Source organism: Ranitomeya variabilis, chromosome 4 (genome assembly GCF_051348905.1).
Source record: "Ranitomeya variabilis isolate aRanVar5 chromosome 4, aRanVar5.hap1, whole genome shotgun sequence".
Lineage (NCBI taxonomy): Eukaryota > Metazoa > Chordata > Amphibia > Anura > Dendrobatidae > Ranitomeya > Ranitomeya variabilis.
Genome location: NC_135235.1, coordinates 682,546,004 through 682,569,464, shown reverse-complemented (window position 1 = coordinate 682,569,464; position 23,461 = coordinate 682,546,004). Strand labels below are relative to the sequence as shown.

General features: G+C 44.6%; 1 protein-coding gene across 2 annotated transcripts; it reads left to right on the top strand.

Annotated features, from left to right (window-relative positions):
* Positions 1 to 1,114: 1,114 nt before the first annotated feature.
* Positions 1,115 to 15,115, top strand: LOC143766390 (uncharacterized). 2 transcript variants are annotated; one of them, XM_077254042.1, is made up of 6 exons: positions 1,115 to 1,398; positions 1,528 to 1,707; positions 1,791 to 1,914; positions 1,998 to 2,095; positions 2,294 to 2,384; positions 11,325 to 15,115. In XM_077254042.1, the coding sequence occupies exons 1-6, from the start codon at positions 1,321 to 1,323 to the stop codon at positions 12,674 to 12,676; spliced, it is 1,923 nt and encodes a 640-aa protein (XP_077110157.1). In that variant the 5' UTR covers positions 1,115 to 1,320; the 3' UTR covers positions 12,677 to 15,115. The 2 variants fall into 2 exon arrangements, with proteins under 2 accessions (XP_077110157.1, XP_077110156.1); XM_077254041.1 differs by having other exon boundaries at positions 11,322 to 15,115.
* Positions 15,116 to 23,461: the final 8,346 nt, after the last annotated feature.

The following is a 23,461-nucleotide window of genomic DNA, read 5'->3' as shown; positions in this document are numbered from 1 at the left end:
TTAGTCCTGTATATAAGATTGCTTTCTTAGTTCTGTATATAAGATTGCTTTCTTAGTCCTGTATATAATATTGCTCTCTTAGTTCTGTATATTAGATTGCTTTCTTAGTTCTGTATATAAGATTGCTTTCTTAGTTATGTATATAAGATTGCTTTCTTAGTTCTATATATAAGATTGCTTTCTTAGTCCTGTATATAAGATTGCTTTCTTAGTTCTGTATATAAGATTGCTTTCTTAGTCCTGTATATAATATTGCTCTCTTAGTTCTGTATATTAGATTGCTTTCTTAGTTCTGTATATAAGATTGCTTTCTTAGTCCTGTATATAACATTGTTCTCTTAGTTCTATATATAAGATTGCTTTCTTAGTCCTGTATATAAGATTGCTTTCTTAGTCCTGTATATAAGATTGCTTTCTTAGTTCTGTATATAACATTGCTTTCTTAGTTCTGTATATAAGATTGCTTCTTAGTCCTGTATATAAGATTGCTTTCTTAGTCCTGTATATAAGATTGCTTTCTTAGTTCTGTAAACAGCTTTACATTACATGGAGCTTTATAGTAAGTAACAGATGATGTTAGAAGCGCATTGTATACAGAAAGTAGGAGAAAAAAACATCCCGCACTCGCATGACACTCGTCTAATATCCGGGATGAATATCAGAGCGATTTATAATACACTGATGTGAATGCGCCCTTAGCCGGACTCTGAATACAGTCTGTGAGGTCCACCCTCCCTGGAAGGGGTTAAACCTGAGAGTTTGTCATTTTAGCTCCGGGTGTGAAGTCAATAGCACAATCATATATCGCCATATAGTAGACGTCCGGTAACTGGTGATAATTCCCTCATGTGTGGGGTCTATTTGTCTCCAGAGAAATCCCACGTTACATTCCACACATAACACTGTGTAGAAAAGGCGGCGCGGGGTAATTGTGCCAGTAGTGAGGGGGAATAATGGCGGGAATGTCACTGACTGAGGAGAAGTTTCCATGTAGGGTCTGCACTGCAGATATCATTCCCTGAGGGCCCTGATCATGTGACCCCTGACTCCTCCCCTCCTGTGACCTCATCACAGGTCCTGTGCACAGAGCAGCCATATATGTGGAGTGCGGCTCTGCGGGTGGAGGTAGGTGCTGGAGATTCCCCATTACTGGTGCATTAATACTAGAAATATATTGCACAGGGGAAATCACAGCCAATTCCCACAAGAAGAATCCTGGAAACATCGTCTCATCTTCTTCTCATTCAGGTCTCTACAATATCAGATCCTCTCAGTGAAGATCTTCTATAGAATAGAATTTACCTGATTTACCCATCAAAGATGGATATGGACAGAGACAAGATGGCGGAGAGGATTTTACACCTCACCCTAGAGATCCTCTTCCGGCTTACTGGAGAGGTGAGAGATTCTGATGATGTCACATTACATCATTCTTATCTATGGGAATAACAGATGGACAGAACTGGAGAGGTGAGGACTCTGGAAATGTCTGTAGTGAGATTTATTAATGTGTCTCTCCATAACCAGGATTACACAGTAGTGAAGAAGACCTCTAGTGAGCGCTGTCAGGACCCTGTGTCTGAGGGATGGGGAAGACCCCTGAGCCCAATCAAGGGGCCTCCACCTCACCCCCTGATACATGAGGACGTCAATGACCAGAAGATCCTAGAACTCACCTACAAGATGATTGAGTTGCTGACTGGAGAGGTGACACTGCTGGGAATGCTGGGACATTATATAGTAACAATATGGAGGGATCAGGGAGATGACGGTATCATTGTATGTGTCAGGTTCCTATAAGGTGTCAGGATGTCGCTGTCTATTTCTCCATGGAGGAGTGGGAGTATTTAGAAGGACACAATGATGTGTACAAGGACGTCATGATGGAGGTTCCCCAGCCCCTCACATCACCAGGTAATAGACAGGACTAAATACACATGGCCTATAATTATCTGTATGTATAGAATTAATTCAGTCCTTTTATGTGTTTCCTTCAGCTCTATCCATTAAGAGGACAACACCAGAGAGATGTCCCCGTCGTCTTCTTACACCGGAATGTAAACAGGAAGATCCCAATGCTCATCAGGATCATCAGGTAGATGGAGAGAAGGTGTCATGAGATCTCCCCTATGATGTGTAGACGGCTGTGAAGGTCTTGTGCTCAGTCTTGTTTTATCCACCAGTATTCTATGTTTTATACTTATGTAATGAGAACGGTGGAGATGGCAGGATTAGAGCTGATCATAGATGTGACTTCTCCATCTGTCTGTGACTGTTACAATATTTGTTTCAGGGTGAAGATCTGACCCATATTAATACTACAGAGACATATGTGAGGGGTGATGAGTGGTGTAAAGAGGAAACTCCTACATATGACTACCCAGGTGAGTAGTAACCACTAAATGTAGAGAAGTCACAGATTCTTCTCACTCACCGGCTGTGGCTGCTTTATCGGTGGTGTAGTCTGACCATATTACAATCGTGTGATCACCATTTTGCCTCTAGACCACAACATTCTCCTCCACCCAAAACTGTTCTAATGACTTTGGGCATTGAAGGCTTTTTTTTATAGAACTTATCAAATGGAGGATCGACCTACCCCCTGAGATTAGAAGACGCTGACCGTTACCTGCCCAGATCAGTAAAGTACAAAGCCAAATGGCAGCATATGTAGAATGTGCTAACAAGTTAGAAAATCACTTGAACAAAAACATTATGCTGGGCCTGTAAGGCTACTTTCACACTAGCGTCGGGAACAACCCGTCGCTGCGCGTCGGGCCGACGTTCCCGACGCTAGTGTGGTCTCCGCCGCACAACGGGGGCAGCGGATGCATATTTTCCACGCATCCGCTGCCCCATTGTGAGGTGCGGGGATGTGCGGGGAGGTGGGGGCGGAGTTCCGACTGCGCATGCGCAGTCGGAAAAAGCGGACCGTCGGGAGCAAAAAACGTTACATGTAGCGTTTTGTTTTCCCGACGGACCGCTACCATACGCCCAAACGCCGCCAAACGCATTCACCGTTTGGAAATGCGTCGCAAATGCGTCGCAAATGCGTCGCTAATGTTACTCTATGACGAAACAACGTATCCAGCAAAAACTTTTGCTGGATGCGGCGTTTCGCAAAAACGACGCATTTGCGACGTATTGCAGTTAACGCTAGTGTGAAAGTAGCCTAAGAGAAAGCGGGGGGTAATGATGCTGTTGGCTTCCTAGATCCCTGATATCTTATTGGATGAATCTACCTTCTCTCCCTTCTGTGCTGCTGAATGTGCTCATATGGTCCCTACGAGACCAGGTCCAGTCTTTTTGGCCAAACTTCGCTTTTATGATCGACAACATTAAGTGTGCAGTGAAGGCCAAGTGTGAATTTCTGTACAATAACAACAGAATTTCCCCTATCCTGAGTTTTCAATTTATTTATTTTTTTTTAAAACGGACTAACTTGAAACAGGATTGTGATAAACTGCCTAAGGCTGGGTTCACACTACGTTAGAGGCGTCCGTTAGACGGACTACATTACACCGTGGCATAACGCGGTGTAACGCAGTCCGTTAATGCCGCCATTAAGTCCTATGTTGGACGCATCGCTAGCGCATTTCCACAATGGGAGTGCGCTAGCGATGTGCCGTCATTGAGTGACGGACCCTGGGGAGCGTGCTGCATCTGCTAGCTCTATCTGCACTAGCGCAACGACATATTGGCACTTGCGTTAACAGCAGCCCGTTAACGCATGTGTTGAACGGGCTGCTATTAACACAATGTGAACCTAGCCTAAAACACATTACACCTGTGCCATGATATATCTCTAAACTGTGCATGATTGATGGCTGTAATATACATTTAAAGGGATTGTCTACTGTGATACGGTGTTGTGACAAGTGACACCGGCACCCAATCAGCGCTGGCGTCACTGTCTCCACCTTCGGATAAACTGAACATGAAAAGGAAGACAGAGCTGCAGCTCATCACGGACTTCCTCTTCATGTTCAGTTTGTCCAAAAGTGGAGACAGTGACGCCAGCGCTGATTTGTCATTCCACCACATCACAGTCCCGGTGCAGCGAGTGCTGGAACGGAGCCAGCATGGCTGATGAGTATAAGCTTTATTATTTTGTCGGGCAAACATTTAGTTTAAGAAATGCTTGTCCTAGTACTGGACAACCCCTTTTAAAAAATACTATAGATATGAGCTAAGTACACTAAATGACACTGATATATGAATTACTAAACGTCTTTGTGTATGGCTGGGTAGAGTAGTCAAAGGCACACTTATGTTTAAGGAGATGATCAAATCGATGATGGCGACATACTCTGTCCTGGATTTGTACTATGTTGGATGATGCAGAGTCAGCAGCGTTCCAGCAGGCTGTGTTGATCCTGACACCTGCTTGAAAAGGAAAGAGCTGCCGCCCTGTGTCTGCATAAAGTCACTACATTGCGGGCTCTCGACTATTGCAAAAAATAGTGATATTATCCAACGTGTTCCTGAGGCTTCGGTATCCTTCGTCAGGGATCCCTTCTTTTTTGCAATAGAAGAGAGCAGTGTAGTGACATCACGCAGACATAGGCTACTTTCACACTAGCGTCGTACGACGCACGTCGCAATGCGACGTGCCGACATACCGATGCATACTGTGAAAAAAAAACACAACGGGGGCAGCAGATGCAGTTTTACAACGCATCCGCTGCCCCATTGTAATGTCCGGGGAGGAGGGGGTGGAGTTCCTGCCGCGCATGCGCGGTCGGAAATAGCAGACACGACGCACAAAAAAACGTTACATGTAACTTTATTGTGCCGACGGTCCGCCACAACACAACGCATCTGTCGCACGATGGATGCAATGTGTGTCAATCCGTCGCAATTTGTCGCTAATGCAAGTGTATGGAGAAAAAAACGCATCCTGAAGGCAATTTTGCAGGATGCGTTTTTTCTCCAAAACGACGCTTTGCGACGTGCGTCGTACGACTCTAATGTGAAAGCACCCATAGGGTGTCAGCTTCTTCCTTTTCAATAAGGTGGCAGGATCAACGCAGCCGGCTGGAACGCTGCTGACTCTGCATCATCCACCATAGTACAAATCCAAGACATGGTACGGCTTCATCATCGATTTGATCAAGTGAACATGTGCCCCAGACTACTCTACCCAGCCATACATGTAGACGTTCAGTAATTCATATATCAGTGTCATTTCTGTATGTGGCGCATATCTACTGTATATATTTACTCATACCTCCCAACCGTCCCGGATCCCGCGGGACTGTCCTGATTTTGACAGTCAGCCCCGCGATCCCGGGCGGGACATTAGTTGTCCCGCACTACGTGCCTAGGGCGGGGACAATGCAGGGGATGGCACCTGAGCAAGGTTTGTGGCTGTTTTTTTTTTTTTATAAAAGCTGGGTCACCTCACGACCGACCCCGCCCGCCTCCCGCCCACCCTCCGTGAAGACGATACTCACCCTGCTCCAGCGATGGTCTCGGCTTCTGCAGTGCTCCTGAATGAGCGCTCCTGACCGCTCACCCAGGAAGAAGGTGCTGAGCCGGAAGTCAGGACAGAGCGAGAGGGATGGCCGCGCGGTGAGGAACAGGTAAGTATGAGGGACGGGGGACACGGTAGGGGGGGATGAAGGAGGATGGTAAGCCGCGCCATTCATGATGGGAGTGGGGGGGGAGCGGGGGGTGGGGGTTGGGAGATGAGCCATGCATACAGGTGGGGGAAATATGAGCCATGCATACAGGAGGGGGGGGGGGAATATGAGCCATGCATACAGGAGGGGGGGGGGGAATATGAGCCATGCATACAGGGGGGAATATGAGCCATGCATACAGGGGGGGGGAATATGAGCCGTGCATACGGGGGAGGGGATATGAGCCATGCATACAGGGGGAATATGGGCCATGCATACAGGAGGGGGGGAATATGAGCCATGCATACGGGGGGTGGGAAATATGGGCCATACATACAGGAGGGGGGGAATATGAGCCATGCATACAGGAGGGGGGGTCATTATACAGTATTAAGCATCATGTGGGATCATTATACAGTATGGAGAACTGTGTGGCCATTATACAGTATGGAGCATCATGTGCAGCCAGTATACAGTATGGAGCATCATGTGCAGTCATTATACAGTATGGAGCATCATGTGCAGTCATTATACAGTATGGAGCATCATGTGCAGCCAGTATACAGTATGGAGCATCATGTGCAGTCATTATACAGTATGGAGCATCATGTGCGGTCATTATACAGTATGGAGCATCATGTGTGGTCATTATACAGTATGGAGCATCATGTGCAGCCAGTATACAGTATGGAGCATCATGTGCAGTCATTATACAGTATGGAGCATCATGTGCAGTCATTATACAGTATGGAGCATCATGTGCGGTCATTATACAGTATGGAGCATCATGTGCGGTCATTATACAGTATGGAGCTTCATGTGCAGCCAGTATACAGTATGGAGCATCATGTGCAGCCAGTATACAGTATGGAGCATCATGTGCAGTCATTATACAGTATGGAGCATCATGTGTGGTCATTATGCAGTATGGAGCACTGTGTGGCCATTATACAGTATGGAGCACTGTGTGGCCATTATACAGTATGGAGCATCATGTGCGGCCATTATACAGTATGGAGCATCATGTGCGGCCATTATACATTATGGAGCATCATGTGTGTTCATTATACAGTATGGAGCGTCATGTGTGGTTATCATACAGTATGGAGCATCATGTGTGGCCATTATACAGTATGGGGCACTGTGTGGCCATATTTTTTTGTTTATAATTATTGTATATGAAACAGTGTGATGTTCAGCAGTGCTAAATGGGTGTGGTTGGGACGTGGATATGGGTGTGACTAATTATGAATGGGTGTGGTTGGGACGTGGATATGGGTGTGACTAATTATGAATGGGTGTGGTCAGAGGCGTGGCCTAAAATTTGCCGCACCGCGCTTTGCGTGCCGCAATCTTTGTCCCTCTTTCCCATCTTCAAAAGTTGGGAGGTATGTATTTACTGCATTTCTACACATTACGAATGAGGGCAAGCAGGTGCATCAGCATATGCAGCTTCATAACACTGGCACGCAGTGGTAGTGCCAGTGCATTGATCAAATTTATGTCCCTGTAATACATATTCTTTCATGCCTGCAATAGATGTGTTGGCATGGCTCAAGTCCTGGTTTCATGGATTCACTCCACATCATAAATTACATTATGTTTTCAATCCTAAGTAATTCAGATTACTGCACAATCTCTCCTGAATCGGGAGCACTAATACTTTCTCTACTCTTCTGATCTGGACTCATAGTAGCTCCAATTGTCCATCATAAATGAGTGCAAATCCAGTTTAATGTTGTTGGGGATGTAACATATTATTTATTCTTTGTCGATTGGTTTACAGTTCTTCATTTTGTATGATAGTTGGATTGTGGTGAGACTGGCCTGCCTCACTTATGTGAGTCTGTAACTCCCTGGTAGTCTTTAACCTCTTTCTGACCTCGGACGGGATAGTACTTCCGAGGTCAGAAGCCCCGCTTTGATGCAGGGCTCCAGCGGTGAGCCCGCAACAAAGCCGGCACATGTCAGCTGTTTTGAACAGCTGATATGTGCCCGCAATAGCGGTGGGTGATTCACCCACTGCTATTAACTAGTTAAATGCCGCTGTTTAATGCGGCATTTAACTACCGCTTCCGGCCGGAAATGCGCGCATCGCCGACCCCCGTCACATGATCGGGGGTCAGCGATGCTTCTGCATTGTAACCATAGAGGTCCTTGAGACCTCTATGGTTACTGATTCCCACTAGCTGTGAGCGCCACCCCGTGGTCGGCGCTCATAGCACACCTGCATTTCTGCTGCATAGCAGCGATCTGATGATCGCTGCTATGTAGCATAGCCGATCGAGTTGTGCCAGCTTCTAGCCTCCCATGGAGGCTATTGAGACATGGCAAAAGTGAAAAAAAAAAGTAAAAAAAAATGTGGAAAAAATAAAAAAATATAAAAGTTTAAATCACCCCCTTTTCGCCCCATTCAAAATAAAACAATTAAAAAAAAATCAAACCTACACATATTTGGTATTGCCGTGTTCAGAATCGCCCGATCTATCAATAAAAAAAAAAAAGGAAATAACCTGATCGCTAGACGACGCAGCGAGAAAAAAAATTTGAAACGCCAGAATTAAGTTTTTTGGTCGCCGCGACATTGCATTAAAATGCAATAACTGGCGATAAAAAAAACGTATCTGCACAAATGTGGTATCAATAAAAACACCAGCTTGGAGTGCAAAAAATAAGCCCTCAACCAACCCCAGATCATTAAAAATGAAGACACTACGGGTATCGAAAAATGGCGCTATATATATTTTTTTTTTTTTTAGCAAAGTTTGGAATTTTTTTTCACCACTTAGATAAAACGTAACCTAGTCATATTCAGTGTCTACGAACTCGTAATGACCTGGAAAATCATAATATCAGGTCAGTTTTAGCATTTAGTGAACCTAGCAAAAAAGCCAAACAAAAAACAAGTGTGGGATTGCACTTTTTTTGCAATTTCACCGCACTTGGAATTTTTTTCCCGTTTTCTAGTACTTGACATGCTAAACCAATGATGTTGTTCAAAAGTACATCTTATACCACAAAAAATAAGCCCTCACATGGCCATATTGATGGAAAAATAAAAAAGTTATGGCTCTGGGAAGGAGGGGAGCAAAAAACAAACACGGAAAAACTAAAAATCCCAAGGTCATGAAGTGGTTAAAAAAGGGTCTCTATTGCCCAAGTCTTCCAAATGCCCGAGATCTAAATTTAAGATCCCTCAGCTCTGTACTATTATAAAAAGTTCTCTTTAAATGTCTAATATTTCTTCTTAAAACTCATTTTGCCCTTACGATAGTTTAGATTGCCAAGATTCACTGAGCCCCATACCTTAATTACCCCAGAGAGGTTTCACCACTAGTTACTCATTTTTTAATAATGAATATTGTTAAGTTAGACAATAATAAATTTACTGAAATGATCAATCTTCAGGTTTCGACTACAGTAGTTAGTGTCCAAAATACTCTGATTTAACTAATTCCCGCAGACAGTTTTGTCTTCCTAATCAGACCCCATTTTTCAAATCTGATGTGTGTCACTTTATGTGGTGATAACTATGAAATTCTTCAAAAAAGATAATAGGAAACAAATTGACATTACAAATTATTTTCCAACTTCTCTTGAATATGACAATACACTATGTACAGTTGTACACTACCGTCTGGGCACATGGCAGGGTTAAGAAGGGAAAGAGCGCCATTAAGCTATATGATTACAAATTTTGCTGGAATAGTTTGAAGACAAAATTTATTGGGGACATTGTTCCTGGTCACCTGGCAGCTCAAAAAATGGCTACCATGAAGAGGCTTGCCACTATCTACTCTGTTTTCCAGATCCAAGGGATTGTCTTGCTCAGTCATGACCCTTTAACCCTTCTTACTTTAAGACGCCTGGGCCATGGTGTTTCCTGCTGTTTTGTGGTGGGAAATAGCAAGAAGAATAGATAGTTGTGTCAGAACCAGTAAAGGAGTGAAAATAAAAAATTAGATGCAAGAGTAGTCAGTACACGAGCCGGGTACATAACAGGAAGCAAATACACAAGCTGGGAGCTGAGCACCGAGGACAGAACCAGAGGAGGCCAAGGCTGTATCTGACAGCTTTGGTAGTATGCTTCAAAGTTTAGTAGGGTGTGGTGCTTTCCAATTGGCTGAAGCAGGGAGCAAATAACTTCAGCTGGACAGCACACACACCCATGCTACCAGACTGGACAGTACTACTGGTCCCAGGCACCCTAATCTTAGCCGCTGAACAGTGCCTGTGCCGCCCAGAGCTTCTGTTTCTAGCGTCTCCTCCATCACCAGTGCTGACTGCAGAATGAATAAGATGTTGCCTGGTGACAGAAGTAGACTTCACGGGAGCAGATACCAGAGAAAATGGGACACACCATTTGTGGAAGACCTAATATGACAAAATGGCAGAAATCCAGAGGAGTAGAAATCCTCATAAAGTGAGTCCATTTTGGAAATTATAACCCTCAGTAAATTAATCTATAGAAGTAGTAACTATTTTGACTCCACATGCACTTTGCGGAAATTAGCTCGCAGTGGATGTTGGAGAGTGAAAATTACAAACATGCCATTTTATTGCCCAGCATATAGTGCCCAGATTGTGCTCCAGGAGACACGCACATTGTAACTAAGTGGGTTCTTCTCATTATAGTGATGCCAAATACATGGATGCTAAATGTGGTTTGGGCACCCTGCAAGGCTCATAAGAGAGGGGGAGATTTGACTTTGAAAGTGCAGATTTTGCTGGATTGGTTTATGGAAGCCATATTGCATTTCGAGAGCCTTTGAGCCACTAATTATGTGGACACCTGCTATTTCCTCTGACAGATGATGGACCTGAGTGGGGACTTGTTTTTTTTTAAATGAGAAGTTTTTCTTGGTATAATTTAAACCTACATAAAATCTTTATGTGTGATAAAAGCGATACGGAACGGGAAAAGTCAGCTCACCATTTGCAGTTTCTTTCCAAGAATGAGTTCCACGCACGGAGCCGCTTGGGCTTTCAAGTTCCATAGAATGAAGAAAAAAGGTACTCCAGCGTAGAAAAATATAAAACTTCGTCTTTAATGGAAAAAATTCATAAAGACAGATACAATACGGACAACATATAGATCCCAGAGATCTACCAACCGACGCGTTTCGACACTCCGGTCTTAATCATGGTTGATGATTAAGAGCAGAGTGTCAAATACATTGGTAGGTAGCTATCTGGGATCTATATGTTGTCTGTATTGTGCCTTTTTTTTAATTTTTTTCTATTAAAGACAAAGTTTTATATTTTTCTATGCTGGAGTACCTTTTTTCTCCATGCATAAAATCTTTGGTGTTTTTTTATTCCATATTTGGGAGGCAGAATCAACAAACAGTTGAACCAGATTGTAAGCTTGCGAGCTGGTCCCTCACTCCTCTTGGTATCTATTTTGAACTGTGTTTTTGTTACGCTGTAATGTCTATTGTCTGTACAAATCCCCTCTATAAAGTGCTGCGGAATATGTTGGTGCTATATAAAATTATCATTATTATTTATTTATTAACCATGCTCAACTGGTTCATCCTCCTAGTTTTTCTATTAGACTGTGAACTGTCATTGTATTGGTCAATCATTCAATATTTTTACATAACTAGCCATTTGTACAGTCAGTTTAAGTAGAAATGTTCCAAAATATAAAATTCAAGGATATTTTATACAAAAATAATTGTTTTTTTTTATTAGCAGAAAACTGTACCAGGAGATCAGAAGGACAGCTGACATCTTCAATTCTTAAATCAGATGATCTTGAAATCCCACAGAATGCAACTGAAGTGATTGCCATCACTTCAAATATACCATCATCCCATCAAAGGAATGATCTGTCATCTGATCCTTTGAAACAGGTCCTTTCTTCTGATTTATTACTGACTACTAAGGAAAATGAAAGTCACAAAATAAGCATTAAAAAACAATCTGCTCCTAAAGAAAATAAGTCATTTTCACATTCAGAGTATGGAAATAGTTTACTCCTCAAAAATTCATTACTTAAACATCAAAAAACTCACACAACGGAGAAAAGGTTTTCTTGTTCCAAGTGTGGGAAATATTTTAACCATAAATGTAATCTTATTAGACACCAGAGAACTCACACAGGGGAGAAGCCTTTTTCCTGTTCAGAATGTGGGAAATGTTTTTACCAGAAATCAAATTTTATTAATCACCAGAGAACTCACACAGGGGAGAAACCTTTTTTCTGTTCAGAATGTGGGAAGTGTTTTAACCAGAAATCAGATTTGGTTAAGCACCAGAGAACCCACACAGGGGAGAAGCATTTTTCCTGTTCAGAATGTGGGAAATATTTTAACCATAAATGTAATCTTGTTAGACACCAAAGAACTCACACAGGGGAGAAACCTTTTTCCTGTTCAGAATGTGGGAAATGTTTTAACCAGAAATCAAGTTTTATTAATCACCAGAGAACTCACACAGGGGAGAAACCTTTTTCCTGTTCAGAATGTGGGAAGTCTTTTAACCAGAAATCAAGTTTTGTTAATCACCAAAGAACTCACACAGGGGAGAAGCCTTTTTCCTGTTCAGAATGTGGGAAATATTTTAACCATAAATGTAATTTTGTTAGACACCAGAGAACTCACACAGGGGAGAAGCCTTTTTCCTGTTCAGAATGTGGGAAATGTTTTAACCAGAAATCAAATTTTGTTCAGCACCAGAGAACTCACACAGGGGAGAAATCATTTTGCTGTTCAGAATGTGGGATGTGTTTTAACCAGAAATCAAGTTTTGTTAATCACCAGCGAACCCACACAGGGGAGAAGCCTTTTTCCTGTTCAGAATGTGGGAAATGTTTTAACCAGAAATCAGATTTGGTTAAGCACCAGAGAACCCACACAGGGCAGAAGCATTTTTCCTGTTCAGAATGTGGGAAATATTTTAACCATAAATGTAATCTTGTTAGACACCAGAGAACTCACACAGGGGAGAAGCCTTTTTCCTGTACAGAATGTGGGAAATGTTTTAACCGAAAAGCGCATCTGGATGGCCACCAGAGAACTCACACAAAGAAGAAGACTTTTTCATGAATAAATCAAATCTTCTTAGTCACCAGAGAACTCACACAGGGGAGAAGGCATTTCATATTTAGAATGTGGGAAATGCTTTAACCAGAAATCAGATGTTAGTCACAAAATAGTTCACACAGGAGAGAAGCCTTTTTCATGTGATTAATGAGGAAAATGTTTTACACGGAAATTAACTCTTAATAAACATCAGAGTAGTCACACAGGGGAGAAGCCTTTTCCATGTTCAGAATGCTGGGAAAGTTTTAACCAATAATTGTATTTTCTTAAAGTGGTTGTCCACTATTAAGGCAATCCCTTGTCATTCCTCATGTTTGTCTTTGTTAACCACTTTCCCACCTTGAACTTATCCATACATCCCTGTGACCTGGCCCATATTGACCTGGGACCTATGGATACGTCTTGGCAAATTTGCGCTCACACGGGCTGTGGGCGCAATCAACACCGGGAGTCAGCTGATTCTGACAGCTGACACCCAACACTCAGTGCAAGGACTGGTCCCGCACCGCTCCCAGTACTTTAATCCCCTAAGTGATGTGATCAAACTCGATCACAGCATTTCGGGAGCAGGCATAGGGAAGACATACCCTCTGCCCTTGGAGCGAAGACCCCACAACTTAATTGCAGTGTCCCGATCATTGCCATGGTGACCCAATGTTGTCACGATGACATCCGGGTCACCAGAGCTAGCAAAGTTGCTTAATCATGCTCAGAGCATAATCGGCAACTTGGTCTGTCAGTGCAGCGCTGACAGTTTGCATAGCTCCTGCATCCCCATGCTATACAAGCAATCAGCATGAAAAAAATGAAATTCCTGTAGTGCGACAAAGTAAAAAAAAGTTATGAAAACAAGTTTAAAAAATATTGTAAAAATATATAAAAAAAATAGAAAAAGAAAAATATTGTACCCATGAATAAATATTTGCATTAAAAAAAATATATAAGCAATAAAAGTACACATATTTGGCATTGTCGCATCTAGAATGGCCACACCTATGAAACTGTCTCACTAGTTAAACCCTTTAGTGAACACCATAAAATAACAAAAAACAAGGCAAAAAACAATGCTTTACCATTTTACTGTCGAACAAAAAATGGAATAAAACGCGATCAAAAAGACAAATAAAAATAAACATGGTACAGCAGAAAACGTCATCTTGCCCACAAAAAAACAAGCCATCATACAGCTCCATCAGCAGAAAAAATAAAGAGGTTATAGCTCTCAAAATAAAGCAATCCAAAAATAATAATTTTTTCTATAAAATAGTTTTTGCGCGAAAGAGCCAAAACGTAACAAAGATAAAACTGTGGTATTCCTGTAATCGTACTGACCCGAAGAATAAAACTGCCTTATCAATTTTACCACATGTGGAATGACATAACAAAACAAAAAATCCTGAATTGCTGATTTTTGTTCATTCTGCCTCCCAAAAATCAGAATAGAATGCAATCAAACACTGCCATGTGTCTGATAATGGTACTAAATAAAAAATCAACTCGTTCTGCAAAAAAAAGCCCACACATCACTTTGTGGGCCGAAATATGGAAAAATTTTAGCTTTCAAATTATGGTGAAGCAAAAACTAGTTCTTGCAATAATAAGCGTTTTTTAGTGTGTGACAGCAGCCAAACAAAAAAAAACTATGTAAATCTGGTATCACTGTAATCGCACTGAACCGAAGAACAAAGTCGTCTAATCACTTATACCGCACGAGGAACTTTGTTAAAAATAAATAAAAACTATTTTTCACCTGCTGTTTTGTTCATTCTGTCCCAAAAAGATCGCAGTGAGGATAGGCTCACCTTTATCCTGCGCTCTGTGCTGAGTGCTTACACCAATGTAAATCTCTGAAATATGTGATTCAGACCGAACCCAGGCGGAATATTCCTTAAAGTGAGGCAGATGGAGGCACTGTGGACCAGCGGTGTCCGTCTTTTTAGGATTGCATAAAAGTGCTGTCGGGCACAGTTTTGTGCACCTTTGAAAGTAAGGACAATGCTGAACAGAGGCCAGACGGAGTCCAGAATAACTCTGCTGCCTCATTATACTGAATGGATCCCATGGGGGTTTCATCTGAATCACATCGCTCCGAGATTTAGATGGAAACCCCAAAGTAAGCACTCAGCATAGAGGGCTGGATAAATGTGATCCCAAACTTTATGTAAAATGTTCCCAATAAAAGCTTCAAATCAATCCACAAAAAAGCAAATCCCCACTCAGGTCTGTCATCTGTTAATGGAAATATAGGAGGCTTCCATGTTGCTGGTAGTACAGAGGCACTGGAAAAGTGAAATAGCTCCTTGCTTCTGGAAAAAGAAATTCAGCAAATTCTGCGCTCCCAAATCCAAATGCCCTCCTCCCTTCTGAGCCCCACAGTGTACCTAATGCACATATAGCGTCCACATATTTGGCATTTCTGAAGCGACGAGAGCCCACCTTACTTACTGGGGCATGTCTCCAGAAGCATGAGCTGGGCATAATGTACTGGTGATTGCAACGTCACAACAACTAGAGATGAGCGAATATTTCAATGTTCGGTTTGGATTATGTTCTCCAAATTTGCATTATTCGCCAAACATAATCGAACGCCATTCACGTCAATGGAAGGCAAAACAAACACATGCACAACACCTTAGAATGACCCCAAATGCTGCCAAAACACATCAAATGAGGGACAGACACCAGGAAAGTTGCCTCAATTCACCAACAGTACAAATTGCAGCATGGAACTGCAGCAATCAGCCAGGCATGAGGTATCGGGGTCTGGGACAACATTTACAGATCTCAATTGAACGTCACAGTAAGATGAGGTGGGTGAGCGATTGGTGTAGGCCCCCTTTGCTGTAAGCCCTGATACCCTAATATCAGTTTTGTAGACTACCATTGTCAGATAAATTTAAGGATAATAACACGGGTAGTTGAGTCCAAGGAAGTGGAAGCCTGACGGTCTCGGAGGCCTACTACAGGCAACACGCTGAAGGAGACCCAGCCAGGAGTGTTCACTTTTACAAAAATTATTGGCATACACTACCAAAGTGACATTTATTTCACCACAGTAGAAATAGTATAATAGGGACCTACAGTTCTTCCACTACACACAATGCAGTAGATGGACACCCATAAAGGAGTGTTCACATTTAAAGAAATGAGGGCCTTATGTGGCACCCCAGGAGTTTGGGTACCACAGTGGTGCTGCCTTCCTCTCGGGGAGGGTAATGCCATGCCTGGAGACATGAGGGCTTCCTTTGATAGGTAATCTTACATGCAACACTTTCTGACTCCTGGCCAGAAGGGGGAGCTCTAAACCTGGTTTAAGGGTGGCTTCCCTGGATATACATCCTGGTCTGGAGGAGGAGTTAGAACAGTTGATAGCAGACAGTGAAGGAGAGGAACTTAAGAGCTAGAGGAGGGCTGTGATTGGGCCCCTCTAAGCAGGGCACAGAAACCTGGCACTGGGATCCCTAGGCTGTGTGGAACTACAAGTCCCACAGCAGAACCGGAGGTCAGGAAGCTGAAAGTGACCTGCTCACATTACACCTCAGGTACAGCAACATCTAGAGCCCGGAGTCACCATGTACAGAGATCCCAAGGGAACAGCTCAAGTTGCCTACCATGCAGGGACTGTCCCAGGACAATGAGTAAACCAGGACCTTGCCAGAAAGCCACAGTCAGCAGGGACTAGAAACCAGCGCATAGTGGAAGGCTCCAGGGCCGGCGTCAGCACCCGGCGTACCCGGGCAAGTGCCGGGGCCCTGGCGAGACGGGGGGGGGCCCATTTACGGTGCGCAGCTGCAGCCGGAATACTCACCTCCGGGAGTCGGGCCCTCCGTCACCATGGATACGATGCAGCCAGAGTCACTTCCGGGCCGGGCCTGCTGCTGGGACTGAGTTTCACACAGCTGCGCCTGCAATACTCACCAGTCACCACTGGCGCCGCCATCACCGTGAATCCGGGCCGGCGGTCGCTCTCTCCTGTCACTTCCAGATGTGAGAGCTCGTCAGATTCCTAAGAGCTCAGAGAAGAGATCCAGCTGCTGTCATCCACGCGTCCAGGACAGGTCCAGGCATCCAGCGGCAGCGCAGACACAGGGACAGCGGCAAGCAGAAAGACGAGCGGAGCAGGAGCAGTAGTCAGGTGTCATAAGTTAATAGGAGGAATGTGGTGCCATAAAAATTCCTTTTCTGCCCTCTGCATCTTACAGTATAATGGCTTTCCCGTGACCTCTGACCTGTTTACAGGCCACTTACACAAACACAGATCTGAGCTGTGAATCGTAAATAGCAGCCCCGGCCCCAGTACCTGTGTCCTGCAGAGGGGACATTGCAGGCTGTTAGCACAGACCTCTATGGTAATCCCTTTTCCTTGCCTTATTAACTATTGCACAGCTGGAGGCAGATTGCATTGGGCAGAGGTGCAATGTGCTGCATGCAGTCCCCCCTGTTTGGATGGGTACTATCACCTTCCATGCATGGCCACTGGAACAATCACTACTGTTTGCCTTCACTTTAAATCTCTCCTCCCAGGGGGTTTGCAGGAGCTGAATCATCTCCAGGGGAGATCCAAGTTCCAGCATTGCTGTGACCCTGATGTCGTAGGGGGCGCTATTAACATAGCACTGGCCATGCAACTGCAAAGAGAAAAAAACACACTGTAAAGAGGTGGGCGGCCATGACTAGATGCCTCATCTGTGCGGCCTGACCTGCCTGTTTGTAATGATGGATCTGGCAGTCTGTGCTACATACTGCGTGAGCTGTGCTATATACTGCGTCTGCGTGGGCTGTGTGTGTTATATACTGCGTGGGCTCAGGCTGTGTTATATACTGCGTGGGCTGCCTGTATTATATACTACGTACGTGCCTGGGCTGCCTGTGTTATATACTACGTGGCTGTGCTATATACTATGTGGCCGGGCAATATATTAAGTGGCTGTGCAATATATTATGTGCCTGTGCAATATACTATGTGGCTGTGCAATATATTACATGGCTGGGCAATATACTATGCGTCTGTGCTATATACTACGCGGCTGTGCTATATACTACGCGGCTGTGCTATATACTACGCGGCTGTGCTATATACTACGCGGCTGTGCTATATACTACGTGGCTGGGCAATATACTACGTGTCTGTGCTATATACAGTACTACGTGGGCTGTGCAATATACTATGTGGCTGTGTTATATACTACGTGGGCTGTGCTATACGCTACATGGCCTGTGCTATATTTCTCTGCTGTATCTCTGCATCATGAATTGTGGCATGTGTTAAAGAGGGGGGCCCACTGAGACTCTTTCGCCCGGGGCCCTCAAAAACCTGGAGCCGGCCCTGGAAGGCTCCTATACTGACCTGGCAAAGGGATTCCCACTTGTTTTCAGGCTGCCTGGACTCCATCAACACCTGTTGCCGGTACCCTGGACTGAGGCTGACTACAACCAGTAAACCAATTAAAGACTGCAACTCTGTGTCCTCCGTTTATTTACCGGCAACATACCATCCTGGCGCACTACATTGAGAGCCCTGGGAACCCCACTTCACCTGTGGGAAGCATGACCATCTTTGCTGCAGTAACATCACCCCAGAGGACCCCTTTAAGCAGTGTCAGTCACCGCTGACCGAGAACCACAGGTGGCGTCGTGAACGCAAACTTTATTCAAACCCTTTAAAGACCTTCCCCCTTTTACTTGGCGCCCAGGGCCACAGACCAGGTCGCTGCCACCATTACCACCCCTTTAATTGCAACCAGACCCGGTACCGAGTATCCCCAGGCCCTGGCGAGCGACTCAACTTGGCGTCACGAACAGGATTTGTGCCCTGGCATCGCCAGGTACTGTGTGCCAGAGGCTGTGACAATTTGCCTGTAAGCCGCCATTGCCGCACCCCGTGGAGTGCGAAGGGAAGAAGGAGGTGTACCTTTGTGGGCGGAGCATGCAAAAGAGCGCGAAGAGGAAGTGGGCGCCGTACAGAAGAGCCGCAAGGGAGGACACCGGAAGCCCCAGAAGGAGGACCAGGAGGAGTGCCTTACCCAGTGCGAGAGGAACCACTGCAGACTTCGGTGGAGAGACGTCAGGCCTCTGCAAGGTTAGCACAGGGGAAGGGACATGTCTGACCCGGGAGGAGATCTGGCGGCGGTCGCAGGCCCCATGATGCCCCAGGCCCAGCGATGGACGCAACTGCAGGCCCCATGATGCCACCAGGCCCCACGGTGCCCGCAGTTCCTGCAAACCAGCAGGACCTTGCCGCAGTAACAGCTCCTATAATGCTGCTATCCATGCCCTATATACTGGGAGTGGCCTGGCTGCCACAATATTCAGGGGAGTCCTACACGCTGAGTGACTCTAAAGAAAGGCTCTGCAGCCTATTTGAAGTATATCCCCTGACAGAACATCAAAAGGTCAACATTCTGATGTTATGGAAATTTGGTTTGGATAAATCTATCCCTGTGTGTGCTGCGGCCGTTCCCAATAAGACTGAGTATTTTGAGCGCTAATCAAGACTGGACTGTACACCATTGTGACAGAAAAACATTCCATCAATACTGATAATTTATTGTACATACATGGATTTATAATTGCATATAGAAAAGAGGTGGTTAGGGGTGGTTAGTTAATTACCATCTTGTCTAACTCCTCTGTTATTGGTTATCTAAATATACAGTCATGAACAAGTTTGGGCACCCCTATTAATCTTAAGCTTAATGTTTTATAATTGTTTTTTTTTGCAACAGCTATTTCAGTTTAATATATCTAATAACTGTTGGACACATTAATGTTTCTGCCTTGAAATGAGGTTTATTGTACTAACAGAAAATGTGCAATCTGCATTCAAACAAAATTTGACAGGTGCATAAGTATGGGCACCCTTATCATTTTCTTGTTTTAAATACTTCTACCTACTTTTTACTGACTTACTAAAGCACTTTTTTTGGTTTTGTAACCTCATTGAGCTTTGAACTTCATAGCTAGGTGTATGCAATCATGACAAAAGCTACTTAAAGTGGCCACTTGCAAGTTGTTCTCCTGTTTGAATCTCCTCTGAAGAGTGGCATCATGGGCTCCTCAAAACAACTGTCAGCTGATCTGAAAACAAAAATTATTCAACATGGTTGTTCAGGGGAAGGATACAAAAAGCTGTCTCAGAGGTTTAACCTGTCAATTTCCACTGTGAGGAACATAGTAAGGAAATGGAAGAACACAGGTACAGTGCTTGTTAAGGCCAGAAGTGGCAGGCCAAGAAAAACATCAGAAAGGCAGAGAAGAAGAATGGTGAGATCAGTCAAGGACAATCCTCAGGCCACCTCCAGAGATCTGCAGCATCAACTTGCTGCAGATGGTGTCACTGTGCATCAGTCAACTATACAACGCACTTTGCACAAGGAGAAGCTGTATGGGAGAGTGATGCGAAAGAAGCAGTTTCTGCAAGCACGCCACAAACAGTCGGCTGAGGTATGCAAAAGCACATTTGGAGAAGCCAATTTCTTTTTGGAAGAAGGTCCTGTGGACTCATGAAACCAAGATTGAGTTGTTTGGTAATACAAAAAGGCGTTATGCATGGTGGCAAAAAAACACAGTGCGTTGTATAGTTGACCGATGCATAGTGACACCATCTGCAGCAAATTGATGCTGCAGCTCTCTGGAGATGGTCTGAGGATTGTCCTTGACTGATCTCATCATTCTTCTTCTCTGCCTTTCTGATATTTTTCTTGGCCTGCCACTTCTGGCCTTAACAAGAACTGTACCTGTGTTCTTCCATTTCCTTACTATGTTCCTCACAGTGGAAATTGACAGGTTAAATCTCTGAGACAGCTTTTTGTATCCTTCCCCTGAACAACTATGTTGAATAGTCTTTGTTTTCAGATCATTTGACAGTTGTTTTGAGGAGCCCATGATGCCACTCTTCAGAGAAGATTCAAACAGGAGAACAACTTGCAAGTGGCCACTTTAAGTAGCTTTTCTCATGATTGCATACACCTAGCTATGAAGTTCAAAGCTCAATGAGGTTACAAAACCAAAAAAAGTGCTTTAGTAAGTCAGTAAAAAGTAGGTAGGAGTATTTAAAACAAGAAAATGATAAGGGTGCCCATACTTATGCACCTGTCAAATTTTGTTTGAATGCAGATTGCACATTTTCTGTTAGTACAATAAACCTCATTTCAAGGCAGAAACATTACTGTGTCCAACAGTTATTAGATATATGAAACTGAAATAGCTGTTGCAAAAAAAACAATTTTTATAAAACATTAAGCTTAAAATTAATAGGGGAGCCCAAACTTTTTCATATGACTGTATATGGAATATTGTGATTAATGCACATATGGATGCTGATTAAGCAACTTAAATGTAGCTCTCTGCATCTTTCTGCATCTAGGACAAAGTTGAGACATCTGATCATCACTTAATACATCTGGTGCTGTTCCGCTTTCTGCTGGAAATTCCCGAACAGTCTGTCTGGCTTATATCAGTTTATGTCAGCCATTTTAAGCAATTGATTATAGTGTATATATGATTATAAAGGAGTATACATGCAAGTGAGATCTACATGATATATATATTTCCATCACAATCCCCCCTTAGATATCACTTGCCCTAATCCTAGCCTCCTGTTCCAAAGCACTGCAACTCTTTTGTGCTGCCGGTAAACTGACGCATGCCTAGCGCATACGCCCCACTCCGTACAGACTTTTCGCAAATGGGCAGTCAGGAGATCTGTCCCTAATGGGGGTTCGTTGCAATCAGTCTCTTAGTCAACAGCATGTGTAGTGAGCGGTGGGTATTCTTTATCAGGTAGGTCATCTATTCGGTCAGGCAGGGCATCCACAACATCATTCTGGCTTGGGTGTCATCCTCTGGTAGATATGCAAATTGTCTCTTCAGAGAGGAAGAGGACTAGAACTCTAGTGCCATCTATTGGAAGGAGCAATCCTAACAGTCAATGTCGACCCTTTAACGAGCCTTGTCACATGACTTAGGATATTAGCCAAACCAGAATCTCAATTTGCAGACACTGTGTTTCGGGGTACTGCCCCTCGTCAGTGCAAAGTGGAGATCTGGTTTGGCTGATTGAGAGGCATCTGACCGGGATCCAAGAAGTATCGTTTCTCCTTGCGGAGAGTGACTGCAAATTGAGATTCTGGTTTGGCTATTATCCTAAGTCATGTGATTCGGCACAATTGGAGTTTCAAACACCATGGCGTCATTCACAGCTCTCAGGTCATATACCATTCTGAACTTGCCTGGCTCTCCTTTTACAGTCTTTTTCTTGACCGGGAAAAGCGGGGTATTGCAAGGCGATGTGCAAGGAACAATGATTCCTATTTCCAGGAACACCTTCAATTGGTCTGAGACAGCTTGACTCTGGGTGATGGACAGGGGATACTGGGCCTTACGAGGGTACAGTGTACCTGGCTTGAGTGACACCCGTACTGGGGCAACTTGAGGTTTTCCCACGTCCTGGGGTCCCTTAGACCATAGACTTTCTGGTAGTACGTCCAGTACCTCCTTAGGTAGGCCTCCGTCGGTTGTTTGAGGTTCTTGTAGGGCCGCCAGCATGATTCATCTTGGGTCAGGGATGAAAAAAGTGTCACGGTCCCATCTTCCTGGAACACTGTGGTTGCCTTCAGCTTCTGCAGTAGGTCCGCTCCCAGCAGGTTGAGTGGCAGATCCCTGACACCACAAACTGGGACAGGATAGAGTGTCCTGGCTGAGTGCACAAGCTCAGAGGCTTTGTAGGCTGGGGATGTCTGACTTGACCATCAATGCCCACACAAGACACAGAGGATTCTGATAGGCAGGTAGCATCGGGGAGTTCCACATGTCTCATCACACTTCTGGCTGCACCAGTGTGCAGAAATAAAGATCTGATAGCGCCATCCACTTTCAGGGTAACTTGAGGTATTGGTCCTGCAGATGGGGTTTGGGGATGCCAGGATCGTAGTGTCTTGCGGACCTGGCTTGCTTGCCCCTGTACTATGGATGGGGTACTTCACTGCTTTCTGTACTTCTTCCTTGACCTGTTTCTCTGGACCAACTCTTGGGTTGCATGGGTGCTCTGCACTGGTTCCAGATATGGCCAAACTTGCCACAGATGGAACACTTGACACTTCTATCTTTGTAGGGTGGTTGCGCTTCCAGGCCAGTGGTCACCATGAGAGGGGCCTTCTGCACTCCTGGTTGGGACTCAATCCCTTTGGCTACTGTGGACAACGGCATGATGGGCACTGTAGAGGCAGCAGGTTCCGGCCTGCTGATTGAAGCTGTGGGCCCTGTGGGGCCTGGTGGTAAGATGGGGCCTGCAGGTGCGTCGGTAGCGAGGCCCGGGAGTGCCATGAGACCGGCAGCAGCATCCAACCCAAGGTCTTGGGGCATTACAGGGGCTGCGGCTGCATCCGCCATCACTTCTTCCCCCTGGTTTGACATAGCTTCTCCCCTTTGCTAACCTTATTGAGGTCGGTGTCTCCTCTCCCGAGTCTGCAGCGGTTCTTCCGGTGTGTCGCTCAGCACTTTAGAGCATCTTCATGTCTGGCTCCCCTTCCGGCATTCTCAGCAGCGCGGCACCCGTTTCCTTCTTTGCGCTCTTTCCAGCTGGCTCCGCCCATGAAGGTACGCCTCTTTTTCCTTCACGCTTCGTGGTGCTATAATGGCGGCAGTTTTGCTGGGTCAGCCCACTGCTATTGACCTGTTCCCAGGCCTAACCACTATCAGTGGTTTCCTGACTGGCTCTCTTAGGCCATGCACAAAGGCCTGTGCCAACATTTGCCTGTGTATCTGGTCATGAATGGTGAAGCCCAAGTC

Coding starts and splice junctions, on each gene's coding strand:
- LOC143766390 (XM_077254041.1), top strand. CDS start 1,321: ATGGATATGGACAGAGACAAGATGGCGGAGAGGATTTTACACCTCACC. Junction 1,708..1,790: donor TTGAGTTGCTGACTGGAGAG/GTGACACTGCTG, acceptor TGTATGTGTCAG/GTTCCTATAAGGTGTCAGGA. Junction 2,385..11,321: donor TCCTACATATGACTACCCAG/GTGAGTAGTAAC, acceptor TTTTTTTATTAG/CAGAAAACTGTACCAGGAGA.